Source organism: Syngnathus acus, chromosome 2 (genome assembly GCF_901709675.1).
Source record: "Syngnathus acus chromosome 2, fSynAcu1.2, whole genome shotgun sequence".
NCBI lineage: Eukaryota > Metazoa > Chordata > Actinopteri > Syngnathiformes > Syngnathidae > Syngnathus > Syngnathus acus.
In genome coordinates, this window is record NC_051088.1 from 24,442,091 (window position 1) to 24,464,052 (window position 21,962).

A 21,962-nucleotide genomic window follows, 5' to 3' on the forward strand; every position below is an offset into this window, starting at 1 on the left:
GGTTCATGAAGCTTCGTTTTCCCCATCACTACCGATCATGCAGGGGTGGGCAAACGTCGATGCTTAAGGGTCACATATGACTTTAAAAAAAAAAACATCATTTCCTCCTATTCATGTGTTCTGTCTTTCTTTAGGTTCTTTAACACCAGCTCCCCACAGATCATCTGCAAACATCATCAGTCAATCTGTCCATCACCATAGCAAACAAGATGATTAATGAACTTCCACTTCTACCTCTTTCATCACTCCAGCAGCACTCATTTTTTTTCCCATCATACAATACTGCAACTTGGCACCTTTTTTTATATATACAAGCCCTGGAATCCAGCATATTTGGCTTCTTCCAACCACAATGACTCATACTGACAATTTTTATGATCAACATGTCCATACTGATGGATGTTCATCTGTGAAATGCCCACCCCTGCTGTAATAGCACACAAGGCGCAACTTGTAGCATCTCCTTCACGGATCACAGTATTGAAACCTTCTAGTTTCGAAGCAACTACCAGCTCGGTTCACTGGTGTCCGAGCAAAAAAGCCTGGTCTGATTCCTGAACAGATTGGAGCCATGTTGCTGGTCACAGTGAGGAATCTATTTGGTTTGCTTTCATCGACCGCACAAGATGATAATGCAAGTATTCGTATTGAGGCTTTCTGCACCATATTCAAGGGGGAAAAACCCTCGCTGGCTACTTCAAGCCACCATGTTCCAAAATACCCGCATCGTCACATTGTGGCTTGATTGAGTTACCCTGTTCACTTTCACCCTCCTACCTTTAAATTCAAGTTCATGGGAAGGCAGCAAGTTATGACACACTGTCAGAAATGGGAGTTCAGTTGTCTCTCAAGGTACAATCACTGTATGTGCTGCATGATGTTACCTTTTACCAGTGAAGTGCATTAAGGGTACCTTTGCATTTGTTCCCTTCAGCTACATTCGACGTGTCCTCCACCGTTCCATGTAAACACAAATTTGGTCCCACCTTGTTTTTGCTTAGGACTCCAAAGGTGAAAGCTCTTCTGTTCTTGCTACGTGGCCATGCAAGCAAACTGCTGCTGGAATTCTTGAAGGGCTACATAAGGGATGAGGTGGTAGCATTCTTTAGGTGCTTGGCAGGGAGGTAGCAACTGAAATCTCTTCTGTATCTGCACAACCATGCAGCTTGGGGGTTCATTCGTGTTTTGTGCCCTTAAACCCCCAAAAAAAACAAAAAACAAGTGAGCTCAGGTACAGATACAGAACGGTGCCAGATGGGATGCATCTTCAACGCTCCGGCATATTTCTTTGTCTGGATGTTTTCAAATGTATTGTGTGTAAGGCAAGCATACCAGGTAACCGAGCATGAGCGGAGAAGAACAAGCAGGCCTCTTCCAGACCGTCACATGAAAACACCAGAGGAGATGACACATTTTGTATCGTTGTTTGTGTCATTTGAACAATAGCCTTTCTGCCACAATGCTGCCACTTCATTTTCTTCCTGTTTGGCCTTCGCCCACCGAAACCAGTTCTATCTTCTCGAGAGCAATGGGGTGCCAGGTGCGCGCTGGCTTTCGTCGCCATTTGTTGCAGACTTTTCCTAGCCTCTGTTTGCTTGTGGATGGAAAGGGGAAGTGGTGGGGGGAAGGGAGGGATGGGTTATGTCTCCTCCTTGTTTGCTTTGTTGACAGGCTTTCCACCGTTCATAACCACTGGCTCGCTGGTTGTGCTTTTGGAAGGCGGGCCCCCGGCGATCTTAGGCGCCGCCTCCCCTACGTCATGCAGGGAAGGCTCTCGGTACATTGCAACTAGAGGGGAGGGGGGGGGATGACGAGAGGATGGATGACATCAAAGTAACAATAAGGGGGAACAGTGAAGGAAAGAGAAAAGGGAAAATGTGAAATATTATAATTCATTCACATCTAGTACTCCTAAAATCAGTGATGCTGCTTTCCTGGAAAAATGCTAAATATTATAATTCATTCAAATCTAGTACTACTAAAATGTAGTACAACTAAAATCTGATATATATCCCTGGAAAAACGTTAAATATTATAATTCATTAACATCTCGTACTACTAAAATTGAAAATTAATCAAAATTAAAACTAAATATTGTAATTCATTAAAATCTAGTACTACTAAAATCAGTATATATACATATACACATATATATATATATATATATATACACTCATACGTTCAAAAGTTTGGTGTCACCCAAACAATTTTGTGACCCCAAACTTTTGAACGGTAGTGTAAATATTATTATAATAACATATTATGAATTAAATATTATAAATTATATCTTATATTTGTATAAGATTATATATAATCTATGAATATAAGTATACATATATATTATAAGATTTTTTACACAGAAGATTATATATATATAATCTATAAATAATTATCTAAATAAATATATACACTACCGTTCAAAGGTTTGGGGTCACCCAAACAATTTTGTGACCCCAAACTTTTGAACGGTAGTGTATATATATGCAAAATGACGAATTACATTTATTATTATTATTATTATGACTAAAGACAAGATGAAGGTGAGTTACCTTCGATAGGTTTCGGCAGGAAATGAGCAGCTGGTTTGGTTTTTTTCACTCTGTTGCCCTTCATGGCCTGCCCTTCCTTGTTGAGGCCCAGGAACCAGGCCCGGCCCGACTCCTTTTGCCTGTAGAGCATGGAGCTGTAGATCACGTAGTAGTTCTCAAACACAGACTCCTTGAATTTGCACTCGGGGGTGAACATTTCCTGTGGAGACAACCATGAAAAGAAAGACATCATATTATGGAAGCACTGCAGCTGTCATTCATAATGTCATGGACCCTTGAGATTCTTGAAAAAGAAGAAATGTCACATAGTTGAGAACCTCTCACCAACATGTTCATCTGTTGCTGGTTTTGATGAGCTATTTCATCAACTCGTCAAGTGTTCAAAGTGAGACGTTCACATTGAATCTTTTGTCCCGGACACAAAGACGTAATCTGGCTGCTGTGAAGTTATATCAAATTTGTTGGCCCAACGTTCAATGCACGTCAGTCTCACAGTTCAGAGGTGCAGTAGGCCGGCGACAAGGTTGCCAGACCATTGCTAATCCCATTCTAACGGACTCAACTGGATTCCATCCGACAAAGTTGTCATTAAAACGCTTCTAATCCTGCTCAAACAACAAAGAAGTGGCAGCAATAAGGACGTACGAATCATCTTTTTCCATAAATGAACTGATGATGAACAAACGTGTGAATGAAGTGGCCAGATAAGCTATGTTTGTCTGGGCTTCCTCTTATTGGCTGTTGTGGTCCTCTTGCCAGAACCACAGACACATTGTCATTCAGCTCAGGTCTGCCGGTCCGAGTCTCATAGCAACATGAGGAAGAGAGGCGACAATGTAACCCTGGCAACCAACCAGCGCTGAGAGGGAGGGAGGGAGGGAGGGAGGGAGGGAGGGAGGGAGGGAGGGAGGGAGGGAGGGAGGGGTAAGTGTGCGTATGTGTGAAGTGGTGCAAGCGAGAGATCCAAAAAAAATGTAAACGACAAGCACTCAGTAATTTGACATATGCTTTTCCACACAAGATTGTTTTTCTAGAACGTTACCGTGGGAAGCCGTCACATATTTGATGTACGCACACACACTTGTGGCTCCAGGGGACGAACGGAGGGAGACTCAGGAGCATTTGTTCAGCTATGTGACTAAATAATTGGTTGGTGACAAAACGAGGCAGGTGATGAAGATTGAATGATCTCACCAGCATGCGTGGGTGACTGCTCCGATTCAAAACAGTCACAGGATCTTTAGGGGATTGAATAGGTTGTACTACATATTTAGTCTCGACCTCGGGCCAAGATTCATTATTGAAGAAGATGATCTTTTGTGATGCGAGCGGTGCCCGGCTCAAGTTTGAGCCGGTCCGGGAGGCCATGCATCATTCAAAGCTGCTTTTAGAATAAAAGCAGTTTGACGCTCAAGCTGAAGCCAGGTGAGTCATTTTAGCGGGTTAGGTCCTGTCATCGTTTCTAAATAGCAGAAGGACAAAAAAGAAATGAATGAAAGAACACACAAAGCAGAGTGAAAGAAAAAGAGGAAAATGAATGACAAAAGCAGCATGACAACAGAAGCCCTCTGGTTGGAAAGACAGTGGGTGATTCTTTCTCATTTGCTTATCTTATATTCGCTATCTTGCGTGTTTTTCTTTTTTTGCCCCCACATGGTCGTGCTCTGTGCTATATCTTTGACTTTCAGTACGTTTTGTACTAATGTAATGTTTTTTTTTATTTTTTTTTTACTTTGGGTCGTGCAAAATGGTTTATTGCCGCTCATCTTCTGACAAGGTGCCATTGTCTTCTCAGACAGGACACGTAAAGGACAACATGTGATAAGTGAGTTGTGTGTGCGTGCGTGCACACCAATATTTTAAATGAATCTATACCGTCTCCTAAAAACAAGGGTTGAACGATTTTGTAAAAAAATGTAATTTTTTGTTCAATACCGTAGCTTTTTGAACCGCCCATTTGAATTTAATTAATAGTTCCGAAACAGAGCACAATAGAATGGCAATGAGTAATGTATACCTCTACCAAGGCCAAACAATCCTAATTAGGATTATTTCACCTTCATAAATACTCCAGGCTTTCATAGCGAGGGATGCATTAATCACCCGAAGCGGTCTCTCCCATACAAAATGTTTTGCCTGAAGTGATTTTGTATTTGCTTTGTGAACACCGCTAAATAAAATGATAAAAACGAGCCTGAACTGATGTTTCTTGTTTGCGGCAAGGGTGGGTGGCATCCAAAAAAGAAACGGTGATGATGCGTGTGGCGACGTCAATCCGAGCAAGCCGTGAATGACGCAAAGGTCACAAGTTGTCCTATTCCTGAGAGATGTGACTGCGGGAGTAAATAGGCTGAAGACACACTGTGGCCAGATTCCTGCTCGTGAGGTATTAGAGCAGGAATCTCCAACCGGCGGGCTTTACAGTCGTCTGAAAAAATTATTTTATGTTTTCGAGCGGAGCGGAAGACGGGAATCCACAAACTCCGTGTTGCTTCCTCCTTTGTTACACTAGCTGCTTCTGTGGCTTGTAAATCAGACAATCAAGCAAGGCTAAATGATTTTGGAAAATGATTTCATTTTTTTCACCCTCAATATTGCATCTAACATGAGCATTTTTTTTTCAAGGTCACCTTCCAATGTATTTAGAAACGCAAATAATAAATTAATATGCAATGGAAAGGTCAATGGCAGATTTATTATAAAGAAATGTTTTGGTCCTAAAAAAAAAAAAAGATAAATGAACCATTGACTTTTATTTGTTTCATTGCTGTATTGTCTTGTGACGTGATGGATTTTACGTGAGGCATAAAAATCTCTGTATACAAGACTGGTGAAAATTTCAAACGTAGTTATCATTCCGACCTTATTTCAAAACGCGGCTTTCCTGTTTTCAGGTCATGAAAGTTGTTTTTTCCAGCCCAATGTGTGGGCAAACACACGTGTCGAAGTATTTGCATGCACTGCTCAGTTTGCGGGTGTGTTATTATCACAACACTAATTACCCAGGGGGATTGGGGCTAAACAAATTGTTCCACGGAAAAAGGAGCCAGTGAGTGCAATGAAGAGTGTGGAGGAGTGAAGACTGTTTTGGTGTCATTCTGCTGACAAATAAACTGGTTGCAAGCACAGCCTCCTTGGCGTGGGTAAAAATAGAACAGAATTTGTGAATTGCGCACTCTTGCTATTAGTAAAATTACCGTTTGGTTTAAAGTTGTGTTAGGTGGGTATTTTCGAAGATGACATAAAAAAAACAAAAATCACATTCAAGTCAACAGGCTCTTGACGATATTTCGCTGGTCCGTACTTCTTCATAAAAATAATTATCCCCGTCCATTGTCAACAGATGAGAAGCCCAATTGGATTAAAATGATGGAGTGCATTTCATTTGAGCAAATAGCATGTAAATAAAAACACACTTTTTAAATGCTTGATTACCTTCTCTTCCAACATTAAGCCCAACTTAATCCAACAATGATTCAATTTAAGAACAAACTTTACTTACGACTTTGCTTCTAGCATCCCTCACGGTCAGAAATGAGTTTGTTGAAACTCTTTTTGAACACATAGAAAAAAGGCAGGACGTAATTGACAACAAAAGCAGGAAGTGGCAGGTAAGTTACAGGAAATGATACCAAAATAAAAGCATCTAATAAAAGCAAAAACGTATCATGAATATGAGTTTTTAAAAAATCCCATCACTTCACTTGAGTCTCCTACTGCCTTAAGAAACTAACTTTTATTCTCTTTTTGACATTCACATTCAGTGTGAACATACCCACGTGAGACCGAATGGAAAAACCTCTTTTAGTAGTTACACACATCCGGTGAATGGACGGAATCGTTTACAACTGTCAACCAAAGTAGCATTTAGCCACTGTCAGTCACCACATTGCCTGGCCATGTGTAAACCTTTTTGACTGAGAAGTTCTACTCCCCTTTTCCGCTTGAAGCAAAGTCAAGTCAATCTCTCCCGAAAAAAAAAAAAAAAAAACATGGCGAACGCGCACGAGACAAGCGACAGGCACGTCGGGGATATTTCAGACTCGAATTACACACGCAAACGGGCCGGGCGTGTTTTCTGTCAGTCGGTACTTGACCCGGTTGGGGGATAAATACAGGGTCAGACAAAAACCTCTTGTCATCCTCTTTCTGCAAAAAGAGCGATTTCAAAGTGTTGCAATGACATTGCTTTGAATGGAATCACCTGCACACTTGCTCCATTTTGTACATAAATCGAAAGAAAATATTCTTTGGCTCAGCAGAAATGCAGAAAAATAAGGTAAAGTTACAAAAACAGGGCCTTTGCAATATATCCAGTCAGTGTAACACATGATCTGTTTCTATTCAATTGTGGTACAATCTATGAATTGCTGAGATGATGTGTCATTCGAATAACAAAAAAAAAAAAAAAAATACCGTATTTTCCGGACTATAAGGCGCACCTAAAAACCTAAAATTTTCTCAAAAGCCGACAGTGCGCCTTATAGTCCGGTGCGCCTTATATATGGACCAAATTCCTAAATTTAAACTGGCCCGAAGCATTGTGTCATGAAATCAATCATAAGTGGCCCGCTGAAGACTATGAATCATGAATCAAAAAGACTATGGATCATTATTTTGTGATTATAAAGTAGTTTGTTGGATCTGAAGTTGAAATAAAAAAGATAAACTGGAGAATGATTTGATTTGGATGAAAAATCTGACATGATGCATTAATGGTGCGCCTTATAGTCCGGTGCGCCTTATATATGGCCAAAGTTTTCAAATGGGCCATTCATTGAAGGTGCGCCTTATAGTCCGGTGCGCCTTATAGTCCGGAAAATACGGTACTTATTTTTACTCCTTGTCTCGCTCATGTGTCAAACTCGTTCGCACTTTGCGACATGGTCCATAATTATCAGGCTGCAACTCATTGCACACTAAGTCATCTGTTGGTCACACACGCACGCGCACACGCACACGTATACATAAATAAACAATTTTCTCATCATCTCCTCTTTAACCATTAAATAATTGATACTAATTTTTGTTTTTCTCTTGTCTCAGGCTTGTCTGTGGCTCCAATGAGATTGCATTCCATATTGCATTTGCAGTCAAATTTGGATTCTACGCGTCCCTGTATGTCACCTTAGATGGCGACCTAGCAACAGTGAGAATACCATAAGCTATTTTTGCTGGCCAGAGATGCTTTAGTTTCAGTAATGTGTAGGTACTTAGAATATGGAAGGGCCATTTGTTCGTGACCAGGAAGACCCTAGTTCATGCCCTTTTAGGGGCATCGAAAGCAACCAGTAGACTGAGACTCGAACCGCAGCTATTGTCTTACGAGGTACAAAAGATGTGGGGCCTGACAGAGAGGAGAGAGGAGAAGGAAAAAGGAGGGGCTGCTAACATCTTTGCTTTTGGGGCCACTCGAATTTTTGGAGAGACATCACTCTGACATCGGTTGAATAAAACCTTTTCCCAATCAGCCGTGTGTCTCTGGAGTGTTCCTTCTCTGGGCCAGCCATCGTCCACCGAGTGTTTTTTGAAGACCAGCGAAGCAACAAAGACCACACATTAAAGTTCTTTGACTTTTAATTCCCCATTTGTGGCTCCTCCACAAGATTCTTTAGCTTCTTCTTACAATTTGTTAATGATGTGCAGCAGACTTTGAAAAAAAAACGCAAGCTCCACAGTTTCTCAAGCCATGACTTTGCAGATTGAGGGTCGGGTGTACTATACAGAAGCACTATCAGGTTCAAGCTGAAACAACTATAGTGTCAGCGCAGATGAGTATACTTCCAAATACTATCTTCAGATAACTGGCACAAATGCCTTCAAAGCCATGAGCAGAATTTAAAAGTGAAATATTATATCGATTTCTTACCAACAGTCTCTTGTCTCCATTTAATGGCATTGTGTGTTGGCTGTGTAGCTTACGCTCTGTAATTTTGTTTAGACAACAATGATTCTAATCCCACAAATCCACTTCATGCAGCCTAGGCTCCACGTTCGTTTCCAAAATAAGTGACTCTGTTATGAATGAAGTGTTTACCTTATCATTTTAGAGACCAGTGATACAGAAAATAATGTTACTCGAACTGAATATTATTTATCCTGGTCAGTCTGGATGCAAGGGGGGGGTGAACATTTCCTGATATGGAGATTTTTTTGTGCATCATTTAAAAAAAATGCCCAGAGGGATCCGAACAGCAGTGATAGTCAATAAATTAGGTACACTGAATGGACACTTGCTTTGCCATGGTAACAAAATCCATCTATACTCAGCGATTGCATGAAACACTCATGTAAAATGTGCACTTATTTTTCGTCCTTTGTGTATTTTGACAAAGTCACAGACATTCATTTTCGTAAGACACCTGGGAGTTGTTCCAAATCGAAATATATACATCATATTTGTGGCATGCTTACCGAGGAGTAGAGATGACCCTCTCCGTTCATGGCGATATAGAGACCGGTCTTTACTGATTGGATGGCCACCACTCTGAGTCCCACTGGAATTAAGTTGAACAGAGCTGGAGAGGAAAAAAAAGGGTTAGCGTGTGTTAGTAGAGTTTGGGGATTTTGGTCCATGGTTCCAGATTGAGTCAGGCGTAAGAGAAAAGCACCAACCAAAGCCATTTGCAAAAAGAATTCAAGTGGTGGACTCAGCAAATACTGATCTCAACGTCGCAAACATTTGTTGATAATATAGCAACGAGTGTTGTGGTTGTTGTTGGTTGCACCCGAGTAGAATTTGCGGTCACTACACACGCAAAACAGACAATCTAAAATGATGCCCAACAACTGTCGCTTGTTGCCATTGTGTAGGATGGGGTTTTGAAAATAAATAAATCCTTAAATTAAATTAAATTAAATTAAATTAAATTAAATTAAATTAAATTAAATTAAATTAAATTAAATTAAATTAATATTATTTTGATGAAATCCTACATCTGGTTCTCTTTTACACATTTTTCCAGCCCTCTTTAGAGAAGCCATCTCTTCAATTGCACATTTGTATGTTTCTTCAACATCGATACCAATGAATCTCAATCAATCTTGACCTCAACCCCATCAAACACCCTGAAAGTAGAACATCAGTCACCTTGCAATTATTTTGCTCAATGAGTACATTTTGCAACCTTGTCGAACGTCTTTCCAGAAGAGCGACAAGGGAAGTCCATTTTCTCCCATGTTCGCTTGCCATTCGTCTTAACGCTTCTATCTCCAGAGTGTATCTTTCATGAAAGTCGCTCTCTGTTGTGCCGTGAATGATACATGTGTGCATACAATCACAAGTAGAAGCTATGATGGAAGGCTTGACAGCAGATGACTCTTTTTGCAGTACGTCGTCCTTCCAATCAAGGCTTGATTACGGAAGGGAAGGCAGAGTCCTCATTAATCAAGACTGCTTCCAAGTGCTTTTTAAATCGCTCCGAGGCCAACGCACACAACATTGAGCGCAAGAAATAAATGCGTGAAATGGGCAAAGGTGATCATCCGTAGCAAAAATGCTTCCAGTTGATTAGAAGAGAAAATTAAAGCTACAAGTGATGAACGCATCTCTTAAGGCAAAATTCTCAACATGATCATTTTGTTTGTAAGGTACACGCCCTGTAATTGGCACAAATGGCTGCTTCAAACCAAAATGGCCATTTTCTTTTTATTCTTGAGAATTTTTCATGCGTCCTATGATGTTGGACGTGCACCTCATTTTGTCTCATTTTTTCGTACCTTTCAGGGAAGGACGCAACTAGGACAGTTTGACGTCATGCCCCTATAAATACATATATGATATAGCAATCTCAAAAACATGCCAAGGGTCTCTGAAAGCAAAAATAATTTAGCGAAATAAGGAGCAGCATGTTGTTGTTTGCAAACTTACAGGAGTTGGTGCTGTCGTCTTTGGTCCCATCCAGACCTCCATCCTGGCCCATCTGGAGATAGAAGCCTTGCCTGCAGAACAACCTGGTCACTATGCCCTTCAGCTGCGGTTCTAAGGAGAAAAACAAACAAAGGAGGCCGCTTGGAAAAATGGATATACTGGAGATAAACACAATCCAATACAAGAGCTATATGAATGAGAATATCTTTGAAATGTGCTTATTTATTGCGTTACGTTTGCAGGTGAGTTGGATTCCTCCCCCCCTCCCCTCCCGGATTGGTTGCTAGCCAATCAAAAAGCTCATATAGGGGAAAAAAAAAAAACACTAATGTGATTCAACCTCTTTTGCCGCATCAGTTGGAATTTTTGCTCATCTGCAGATCTCTACTAATATGTTCGGTAAAAAAAATTATTACTCTTATTGGTTATGACCAGTTCCAAGTTTTGTCGAAGGCCCGTTTGAGATTCTACCTGAGCAAAGCGACAGTCTCGACGCCCCATCCTGAGGGACTTCCTGGAGAGAGGACCAGTCAAGCAAATCAAATCCATCACAGGCTTCTCCGAGTAATCCTTCCTTCACTGGTAATTGTTCCGCTTGAAAAACTTTGGTCAGGATCCAATGAATGCAATGTTTTCAATCAGAGACTCCAAATGGATAAATGCATACGGCCGCACCCACTTTTCCAAAACATACTGGGAATCCCCTTTGAGAGCGTAAGGGTGAGGCACGGAGACAAAAACTCAAGCTGACCCAGTTCGGGAGAGAGGGCAAGGGGGGGTTCCATCTTTGTGAGGGCTCCATTTTGTGGAGGGAAGATGAGGTGTGTCGCTTGACAACAAAGTCGGCGCGCTTGGAAATGAATGCGGGCATTCAAACCATATCAACACAAAAGGCTCCCTTTGATTGCTTGGATGATGATGACAGCATGTACGTACATAACGACAAAAAATGGGACTTTCAAAGCGGAGGACGATATGCAACCTTGCACTGCTGTCAAGGTCACGCTTTGCGCACCGCTTCAATTTGGGACGTTTCATTGAACGTCTGACCGGCAGGCCCCCCTCGGCCCACTTGTGTCATCGTAGTGGAAGCGTGAGAGAGCTAAACGGGCTAACTCGGTTTAGATTTGAATCATAACCACACTTTGGTGATGGATGGGTGATGCTTGCTGCATAATTGATCAAAATCAATACAGCGAGGGGAACAGCATCAAATTTCAACATCCACTTTTTAAAAAATAAAAAAAAATCCTTCACGTTGACCGTCATTCTTTCTACCGGTCGCCAAGGTGATATTCCCTTTTCTTCCCAGCATCCCCATACCCAGTCTGTTACTAGGGAAATTCCCATCCTCGCGTTTCCATGACAACAGTCTCGTGATTCCAGAGTGTTCCAGTAGAGGGGTATTCCCCCATACACACATTCACATACATACGCACGTGCACAACATGCACACAATGTGGTGCGCTAATCCGTTGAGCTCTTGTTGGACACGTCACACTGTCATTGTTCATTTGAGCCTCGATACAGCGTTGTATACACACACACACACACACACACACACACACACACACACACACACACACACACACACACACACACAGACTGCATTTTGTATGGTGACACATGACTTCAGCATGGTTATTCCACCATCACAAATGAGAGAACCAGGAACATCAAATGTCTGAACCATCTTTGACTTCAAGTCTCGCAAGCACACTTGGCACACTTGACAATAACGCAAGGCGGTGGCGAGCGCTTCAGTCCGCCATCGATTTGCCATACCTGCATGTTATCACGCATCGATTTCAAGTCGGGGAAACAGTGGATGGAAAGCCTGTCCATCAGAGGGAGGACATTTAGAGAAAAAATAAAGGTGATGGAACTGGCCTCCACTATATAATACGACAATATCAATTTGCAAATTGTGCTTTATTTTGCATGCTCCAAATAAACTTGGGAAAGCCCTGACTTTTATTGTTAGTTGAATGATCTGAAATGAAGATTTCACTCAAGTCGCACAATAGAACAAACAGCGGCAGACTCGCCCTTCTAATATGAGATTTCAGAAAACCTCTGGAAGGCTGTTGTCAAGTTGCACACAAACACTGCCAAGCTTTGTGTGTGTGTCTGTGTGTGTGTGTGTTGGGGGTGTTGGCTGGAGGGAGTGATGGAGCGATCTGAGGCGGAGGGAGGATTAGCGGGACACCAAATGGAGGCAGGAGGTGGGGGTGTACAAATCAAAGGATGAGAAGGTACGTTTGAATAAAATTCACGTGAAATCACTAAGATCAATTAGAATCTTAATAATATGCAGCACGCAAAAAAAGATGTGACGCTGTGACAACAGAGAAAACAAATCCCTTGCTTCTCTTGAGTCCAAACTGGCCCCATTAACATGACACCGAAGCAGCCCCTGCCTGCTCTTTCTTTATATCTGCCCGTGAGTTCACCTGCTGACAGTCGGACCACACACTTAACGTCCTTTGACCTCTGCGTAAACCAAGCCAAACACTCAACCCCAAAAATATCATCTCCAAATAAAAGCAAATTTGTACAGGCATTTAATGAGTAGGAGAGAAAAGAGAGAGGCGAGACAGAGAGCAATGTGTGGCTTCAATAATGGATGTGTTCGGAAACTAGTGAACCATATAGGGCGCTACAAGACACGACAGTGCGTGTGCGCGCGAGCGAGCGCGCGCGCTTGTGTGTTCGCGACAGAGAGAAATGAGCCCAATCTGTCAGTCTGGCTTCATGCAAAAAAAAAAAAAAAGAAAAGAAAAAAACGAGGGTGTGCGCGCATGTGTCCACATGTGTGCAGGTAAACGCGCATTTCTGCGCGTCTGTCTGTCGAGCCGCGTGCACGTGTAACTACATGTACGTGTCTGGGTGAATCAATGCGTGTCCACGCGCACCTTGTCTCCGTAGCCTTCTCTTCTTTAAGCCAAATATCCGGACTTTGGAGAAGATGTCGACGAGGTTCCCGTTGCACAAGCCCTGCTTCTTGCCGGGGCTCTTCCGTCGCCGGTGAGTGGTCGGGCGGTGGGCGTGTTGCTCTCTCGCCTGCCGCTTCTGGCGGATCAAACCGCTGGCGATGGCCGCTGCCATGTCCCCGCCGAGACAGCCGACACAAAAGCAGAGCCGTCTCCGCCCGCGTCCCCGGCGGTCTCGTCACGATCGCCTGCCTTCTCCGTATCGGATCGCAAACGACAGTCGCGGCGGCTCTGCCGGCTACAACGGCCCCATCACTTCAGAGTCGTTGCGCGTCGCGTCGCGTCACGGCCACGGGCCATTGGCTTCAAAAACGCACAGCGGTTTACCTGTCCGTCACGTCCCGCTGCCCCGCCCCGCCCCGCCCCGCCCCGCCTGTCAGCAGCGCTCTATGAATGCCACCTGCGCTTCATTGAGCTGCCTTGCCGCTGCTGCACCTCCCCATGGCCGACACCCGAAGCAAAAGCGACGCAATCCCGAGACCACTTGGGCTACAAAACGTCCGTGTGTGTTGCGCTGAGAGGGGCGCGAGGCGCGCGTGCAGCCGCGAGCCGCTCCAGGTGTGTCAAACAAACGGGAGGCACACACAGTCTCGCCGGAAGTGGAGTATTTGGACTTTCAAAATTAAACAGGTCGATGAGAAAGTACATCACACACACACGGGCTTGAAATAAAAGGTACGCGGGGGTACATTCATATTAAAACGTTCCATTTCCCACTTCTCATTGCCCCTTTTTTTACTATTAGTCTTTGGCACCTACTAAACCGAAATGATTTATTACTCAAGGGTCAATTTGTGCTAAAAACCATGAGCACATTAACGTGACAGTTCTTATGCTGCAGATTAAAATGCAGGCTTGGCTTCCTCATCTTGCCAAAATTCCAAAAACAGGTTTTGTCGTCTCGATGGAAAAACTCTAAGTTGTCCTTAGGTGTGATTCTGAATTGGCTCTTGTTTGTCTAAGTGTGCCGTGCAATTAGCTGATGACCAATCCGTACCATACCCCATCTCTTGTCAAAAAAATCAGGCAAAGGCTCCACAGCCCATTTGCGACCTTATAGTGCAGATAAGAAGTATATCAAATTAAAGAAGGCGACTATTTTACACAAGAGCTCCACGGATTTACCAGGAACACACGATGTAAATGCCTGACGGGGATACTGTCAAACGTTTTATTTTGAAAGCAATAAAACGGATGCTACAGTGATTATCTAAGGTCCGCTTGGACGCTGCTTGTTGAGCTGTGGACTCTCAAGAGTGTTGCTGAAGCCATGCGCCCAGCAACAGCTGGTCATCAGAAAACAAAATCCCAAATCAACCAATGGATATTTTATCATTCGTATACATTTTCTCTCTTCTATATTTACTTTTTTTAAATCTCTTCTATATACTTCTATATTTTCTCTTATCTCACGCTTCAAAAATCAGTTAAGATGTTAAAAATGGTTTAATTTCCAAGCTTGAATTTTCTTTATTTTTATTTATTGTAATTCCAAAATGAATTTTGATCGCTCTCTATATTCATATTAGCAACTATAAATCTCAAATGAAATTGTAAACTGGCATGCTCTATTAATGTGCATGTGTCAGTCCGCATTCTTGCTCTTTTTTCCCCCCCAACTTCAAAACAAAGGAAACAGTTCCACCACTCGTGAATGCAGCTTGTGAGCCTCGCCTAAAAGCAGTTTAAAAATGCAGGCGAAGAGCTGCTTGTACCCTTTCAAAGAGTCTAATCTTATCTGGGACACAACTGGACTCCTCTCATACATTATTTCCTCACACGTGGCGGCCATGGTTAGGTCATAAGAATCTCTCAATAAGAACCACAAACGTCTTCTACATCTTTCCGGCTGCTCATCAAACACGTCTAGCGCGAAAAAAACCCCGCTTCAGCACCATGGAGAGCCAACAACACAATTACTTGGAAGACCACTTGAGGGCGCCAGAGTACATATAAACACGATGGCTTGGCAACGGCTGGAATGCAAGCCGGTTAACTGCTTGCTTTCTTAACTAATAAAATCCGTCAATGTCGATGATTTGCATGATATTATTTTATCCTCCAATTAACGGTTCATTATTCAACCCAGCAATATCCTGTCCTCATTATGTTTATCCACTTTCAGAACTCGACTTTATCTGCTTGATGACAATAATAAGCTATGTCCTCTTTCATGCAGACACATCTCATGCAAAAAACAATTGCACACTAAAACAGACTAGAAACACACACACACACGAGACACACTCAGCTTTCATTACTATTCAATGACATTGTCCCATCTTCCATTCTAGACGCCAGCGAACAAATACGCTCCCACACCGCTCTTCCTTCTCATCATCCTCTCCGGCTGCACCGGTAGAATGGCGCCCCCTATCGAATATTTCTCAGAATGGTGCACACAGGGAAGAGACAGCTCGTGCATGGGTGTTCCCCCACACGGGAGGAGTGTGAGGATCGCCACTGTGACGTGAGTAGGGTGAGTCATCATTCGCAGACATCCGCCCACACGCGCGCGCAGCTTCACACAAGCACCGGGGGAAGTCCACCGTTGCCCCGGTGACAAGTGACGCAGGTGGCTCTGTGGGTGACGGAAGATCGATCGCACTCGCTGAAGGCTGAGACGCAAAAAACGCATGGATCTTTTCTCTGTCCCGCGTGTCTCCTCTGCTGTTTCCTTTCCTTCTCTCCTTTCCTTGTATCCTATCCTGCTCCTCTGCCTTCTCTCACAACATTACCAGGCCAGTAAGCAGGAAGAGACATTCAATTATTCATCTCATTTTTTTCCCCTTCTGTTTCTTCTTCAGTCTCTTCCCCTTATTCTTTGCATTTCTCACAACGCCCAGATAAAAACTTTACAAACAAGCAGAGGTGGGATCAACTCACACATGGGCAGATCTCAAATCCAAAAATCAGATCCTATTTTATTGAGGGAAAGTTAAGTCACAAACTTAAGACCTGTGCTCAGTCCTTGAGGACAGGACCCGGACAAGTACGTGTTGCATTCTTGTATTTGATTTCTTCTGAAATTGAGGAGCCTCAATTGAAACCAGAAGCATTCTGATTCAAGGAATACCCAACCTCAGCAGCAGCAGCAGCACAACTCAAATGCCTCTGAATGAGCTGGTCAGATTTTTGTAGGATTATGATCATTCTTCACGTCGACATTCTGAGAGATTCGTCGTGTTTTGTTGATGCAGCCAGATTACTCTCCAGACATAATGCACACAAATATTAACACAAACTTTTTGGACATTTTGGAAAGTGTAAGCTTTCACTAATGATCGAATCAATGATCAAGCAAGAGAAATTTGTGTCGTAGCGATCCCGTATTCATCTGTTGCCCCGCAGGAAAAAAACAATCCCTTACCTGGCTCCGTTTGATTTAAAGCAGCCCGTATGCGCCTCTCTGCAACTTTGAGGATAAACTCAAAGTCCATGGCTGCCGCAAACACCGACTGACCGCAACATACTTTGAAAAAGTCCCTCTTAAGGCCTCACACAAACACGCGGTGATGTCATACAGGGTTGTCATCGGGCAAAAGGTGAACAAAGGACAAGTTCAAGTTGTGAGTGACACCCTGGACAAAGCAAGCCCCCTCCCTCCCCACACCTTGACGCCATCTTAAGCATTGTCAACACTTTTGTCTCAGCAAGTTGACACTGCAGAGTGTTTTATAATACTAAGTAATAATCCAACGTGTTTTATTAAGGGGCAAAAAGCTCCCCCGTGGTGGTGAGGCATTGACAGGGATTTAAACGGAGAAGATGGAGGATGTGAAAGTGCCGGCATGTTTCCCAGCTTCTTATCACCACGTCAGTGAAAACACCTCCTTGTGGAGCCTTTGATGGCTCGCCGCCCTGGGGAACATAACACTCAGCACTCTCTCCTGCTCTGACACAAACCTGTCACACACACGTAAGATGATAGCATCCACTCCTTCTCATAGACTGCACTCGCAAAATCCCCAAGGTGAATTCTGTCTTTAAAAATGTTGAACTTCTCTCGCGAGGTGCAATTAGGCAAGAAAACAGGAGCCATGCCGAAGAACCTCTGGAGTTCATTATAAACTTAGAGATGTGCTTATGGTGGTCTAATTACGTATATGAGATGACCTCGACCGTGTGTGTGTAGGATGTACAGAGCAAGTACAACACAGCAAAGTCATGCTGTTTTTTCTGCAGTCAGGCTGCTTGCACCAGGGTTGCCACTCATGTGTCAACTCATCACCGCAGCAGCCTGAGCAAAGTTAGCAAAGCTGCAGGCAATGTTTGCAATCCAATCTGATATTTGTCAGCATGCAAAGCAAACACGGAGGGAGGGAGGGAGGGAGGGAGGGAGGGAGGGGGATCTTTTTGCTTGCAAGAGCCAAAGCTGGCACCAAGCCCATTGCTAAATGCGTGGGCGTTTGAATAAAATATGAAAACACGTCGCCTTGATGGCAACTCTCCATAGAAGGCAAGCCAGCATGTGCACAGATACCACCGCGGGGCTATAAAAGGGCTCATCTTCAATCTAGGTCGCACCACGTGGGATGCACGACACTCACTTAGATGGTACCTTTCACAATGAATGGTACCATTGCTGGTTGGCCAGGATGATGGTCATGATGGGCAAATGAAGCTTCAAGATGATTCATGAACCCGTTGTTGTGTTTACTTCGACCTCTAGATGGCCCACCGACTTGCCATTTCGTAAAACCCTCACTTTAAACCAACATTGCCATCTAGAGGAGCCAAAGAATACAACAACTGGTTCATGAAGCTTCATTTCCCCATCACTACCAACCCCGTGCAAGCATGTGGAGAACAAGGAAACTCCACATAGGAAGGATTGAAACATCCTGAAAAGTGTGAGGCTCATCGCTGTGCCCCATTTATGATTGTTTTCATTGTTTTATGTTTGATGTTATTTATGTACAGCACTTTAATTCAACTGTGGCATTTTTCAAAGTGCTCTCGAAATGAAGTGAAGTCAGTATGAGATGCTTTATGTTCGATTTTGATTTATGCATAGCACTTTGTTTTAATTGCGTTGTGTTTTTTTTAAAGTGCTCTATCAATAAAGTTGAAGGAAGCTGAGGTGAACATCTTAAACCTCAAGTTGAAGGCTTCAATTTAAGCTGAGACTGCAGGCTGCACTTTCTTCGAGGGGTACGTTTGGAAATTCGCACTAACCACTGTGCACGACTTTCCGAACGCATTAGTGTGTTATGTTGTGTTGTGTTGTGTTGTGTTCCCATCTCATGCTTCCAGACGTGTCTAAAGTCAAAGCGCCGATCACTGGCCGCCGATCAGAACGGCAAAAGCAAGCAACGCACTGAATGAATTTCCGAATGCACCCTAAGCAAACATGATAACCGAGGCAGCAGTCACACATCGGTGACAAAATGACCAGGAGTTAAAAATTAAAGACCAAAAAAGAGGAAAGAAAGCGAGACAGCAGTGAGTGTCATATGTTACTTTGTCGTTTTTTTTCACCCTCTCATCTCGCCTACCTGCCAACAATGACTGAACAAATAGCAGTTACCATCCTAGCATTCTAAAGATGTGACTTTTGAATCGTACTTTTCAACAATACTTATAAAATGATCAATCTGCCAAGATGATTGACTTGTGTTATACTTGGTTTTCATTTCTGGCTTCGCACACATTGTACAGCTCTGTAACTTATTTGCCAAGTTCAGACAGCATTGCTTTTTTTTTTTTAGTATATTAAACATTCTGAAGTAATGCTGTAACTTAACACAGTTGTGAAATAAGTGTATCCTCCATACAGTAAATATGGATTTTCAGTTGCATAAGTTGGATTTGTTTGAACTGTACATGCCGCAGCTGCGTCAGCATAATTTAAGTATATATTATTAGTTTAGTTAAACTTTTACTTAGGATTACTGAGAACATATACAGGACTTTCTCAGAAAATTAGAATATTGTGATAAAGTTTTCTGTAATGCAATTAAAAAAAAAAGTCATACATCCTGGATTCATGACAAATCAACTGAAATATTGCAAGCCTTTTATTAACTTCATTTTTGTTTTTTAATTGCATTGCAGAAAATAAAGAACTTTATCACAATATTCTAATTTTCCGAGACAGTCCTGTACATTTTGGTCCAAGCACTAACTACTTTCTTGCATGCTACACCACTGGTAACATGTGAAGACGGCAATAACGTCTCTGTCCTGCCCTCACAACCAACTATTTATTCTATGCTGCACGCGTACTTCAAATGTCACCAACTTTAAGGTGAATATAATCATCGCTGCAGCATCTATCTTAAATCAGCGCAAAGGAGGCAGAATTGCTGCATGGCCGGAAGAAGAGAAAGTTGACAGCAACAGTGTTCGATTTTGTGAAGTCAGCAGCTTGAGCCTGACAAGCTCTGATGAGCGCAGCATCGGCACTGTGTCTCCCGGGGGGCGGGGCGGGGAGATGGAGTCGCACACTCCAGACAGACACAAGCACAAACACATTCAAACTGACAGTGAGCGTGGGAATAAAGCTGCTCCGCTTATAGACAGGTGAGTGGGGCCCGAATGACCGAATACTGCATAAGACTTGCTTTTCTGCAACATCACTGCCACACGCACTTTTTGTGCACCCACTGCCACTATATTAGGTTATCCCCCCCCCCCCCCCCCCCCCCCCGTCCACACACACACGCCCGCACGCACACCGTTCTCCCTCCTTTGTACTTGCTGCACAACTGCAGAGAAAACAGCAGCAGCAGCAGCAGCAAGCAGTAGAATAGTCGGGCACGCAACGTAAAGTCTCTCCGCACGCTCACATTCCAACTCACCAGTTGGGTTCTTGTTTTTCTTGAGGCTCCTGCCACAAAGACACTGCAGCATATGCGATCCTTTGCTGAAAATGTTGTTCCAAATAAACCGCATGGATTTGGCCGACAAGGGGGAGGAGTAGGAGTAGGAAGGAGAACAGGAGGTGGGAGACGAGAGGCGCACCGGATGCGGCAGCCTAAATTTCTGCCACCGCATGGGGGCCGACCCGCCCCCCTGTTTGCATGCCAGAGGAAAGGGCCAGCTGTTGGGCTCAGTTTGACTGTGCTTGGCTCCGCCAATCTGCACCATAGAAAGGAGTAGAAGAAGCAAGCCCGGGCCGTCGCCCGGTTTCTCGCCCGCTTCAACGTACTTCTCCTTGCCGTCCTTCCTGCGCGCTTGGAATAGAACGAGCTCCGCTTCGGGCTGCTGGAGAGGCTGCTGGTGGTGCCTAGCAGCCGAGGAGGAGGATGGGGAGGAGGTGGCGAAGAAGGTGGAGGAGCGGTCGCTGCTGCTCCTCCTCCTGCTGCCGCGCTCCCGCCGCGGCGTTAAGAGCCTCCGAGCGCTCCTCTTCAAATGGCGTCGTCGTGTGCCGCGTGGCGCGGGGAGAGGAGCCGACAGGCATGTGGCGGCGCTAGTGGGAAGTCGGTGGTACGCGGCAGCTGTCGGCTTCTGCACAAAAAAACATTGCATATTAGTGACGGAGGGATGGCAGGGCTCCGTGCGTCCGGGGGTGGGGGGGCGCGTGGAGGAGAGAGGGTGGGCGGGATGCGGATCCCGGGTGTCCGTCAGCAAGTCGGTGGCATCTTTGTATCAGTAGAGCAGGCAACAACTGCAGCAGGGAGGTGCTTGCCAAAGGCATGCATACACACGCACGCACGCACGCAGCGCGTACACGAGCGACCGCACACGCTGGATGCACAATCCTCCCTCCAGCACCACTGGTCCTTCTCTCCCACGGAGAGGAATCACTGCAGGGAATCTCTGCACTGTCCCGCTGCGCTGAAACCCCCACCCCCCCCCCCCCCCCCCCCCCCCCGGCTGCTGCCCCCCACCCCAACCCCCCGGAAAAATCCTTGTGAATATTTGATCCGTCCTCCGGCCTCCACTTCTCAATAATCCATCAAGTCTCGAAGCGCAGAGGTTTTGCTCCTGCCGCCTGCTCTCTCTCTTCCCGTTGCGATAAAGTGGCTCGAAAGGGAGCTCGTGGGCGCCCTCAGCTGAGACAACCGAAGGAGAAGTGCACCGAGATGTTTTAAGCAAGCAGTCAAGGGGTGGAAGCGAGCAACCACTTCATGATATCCGGTGCGCAACCTTCATAATAAAAGATTTGACGCGCAAACATTCCACAGGGTTGCTGAGCGGCTGTGACGTGAATATATTCTTAGTCCCTGCCTCTCTGAAATTCCCTTGGTCCAGACTCCAGACAGACACCTTCTCCAAGCTTGTTTTGATATAATTGGTTCAATAATTTCATCACTGCAACCCGATTTACCATTGGTTGGGTTTCCTCTGCCAATCAGAGAGAACACAAGAGGAAAAATTGTGCACCCTGCTTGCAGGTTGTTTACTTGTAGTTATTATTTTTTGATGTTGTGCTACAGTCAGCTGGTAGATAAAGTTCAAACAAAGCGCACTCTTACAAAATGTCCATCACTGTGCACAATGATTCTTCGAAAATAACTGAAATCATAGAAATAAATGGAAAGGGTCGATACCGGTTTATTGGTAGCAATAGTTGCAGCAATATCGATTTAATCGGTCCTTGTA

At 44.1% G+C, this 21,962-nt stretch overlaps 1 protein-coding gene across 2 annotated transcripts; it reads right to left on the minus strand.

Annotated features, from left to right (window-relative positions):
- Positions 1 to 926: 926 nt before the first annotated feature.
- Positions 927 to 21,059, minus strand: LOC119138115 (fibroblast growth factor 14-like). Of its 2 annotated transcripts, none has more exons than XM_037277888.1 (5): positions 20,216 to 21,059; positions 10,420 to 10,530; positions 8,964 to 9,067; positions 2,550 to 2,748; positions 927 to 1,788 (listed from the first exon to the last, which is right to left on the minus strand). In XM_037277888.1, the coding sequence occupies exons 1-5, from the start codon at positions 20,883 to 20,885 to the stop codon at positions 1,640 to 1,642; spliced, it is 1,233 nt and encodes a 410-aa protein (XP_037133783.1). In that variant the 5' UTR covers positions 20,886 to 21,059; the 3' UTR covers positions 927 to 1,639. The 2 variants fall into 2 exon arrangements, with proteins under 2 accessions (XP_037133783.1, XP_037133791.1); XM_037277896.1 differs by lacking the exon at positions 20,216 to 21,059 and adding an exon at positions 13,335 to 14,183.
- Positions 21,060 to 21,962: the final 903 nt, after the last annotated feature.

Bases quoted from the DNA above. Each gene is read 5' to 3' on its own strand.
- LOC119138115 (XM_037277888.1), bottom strand. From the start codon at position 20,885: ATGCAATGTTTTTTTGTGCAGAAGCCGACAGCTGCCGCGTACCACCGA. The intron at 2,749-8,963 runs GTAAGCATGCCA...TTGTCTCCACAG, and splicing joins AGGGTCATCTCTACTCCTCG to GAAATGTTCACCCCCGAGTG. The intron at 1,789-2,549 runs GTAACTCACCTT...CCTCCCCTCTAG, and splicing joins CCTGCCGAAACCTATCGAAG to TTGCAATGTACCGAGAGCCT.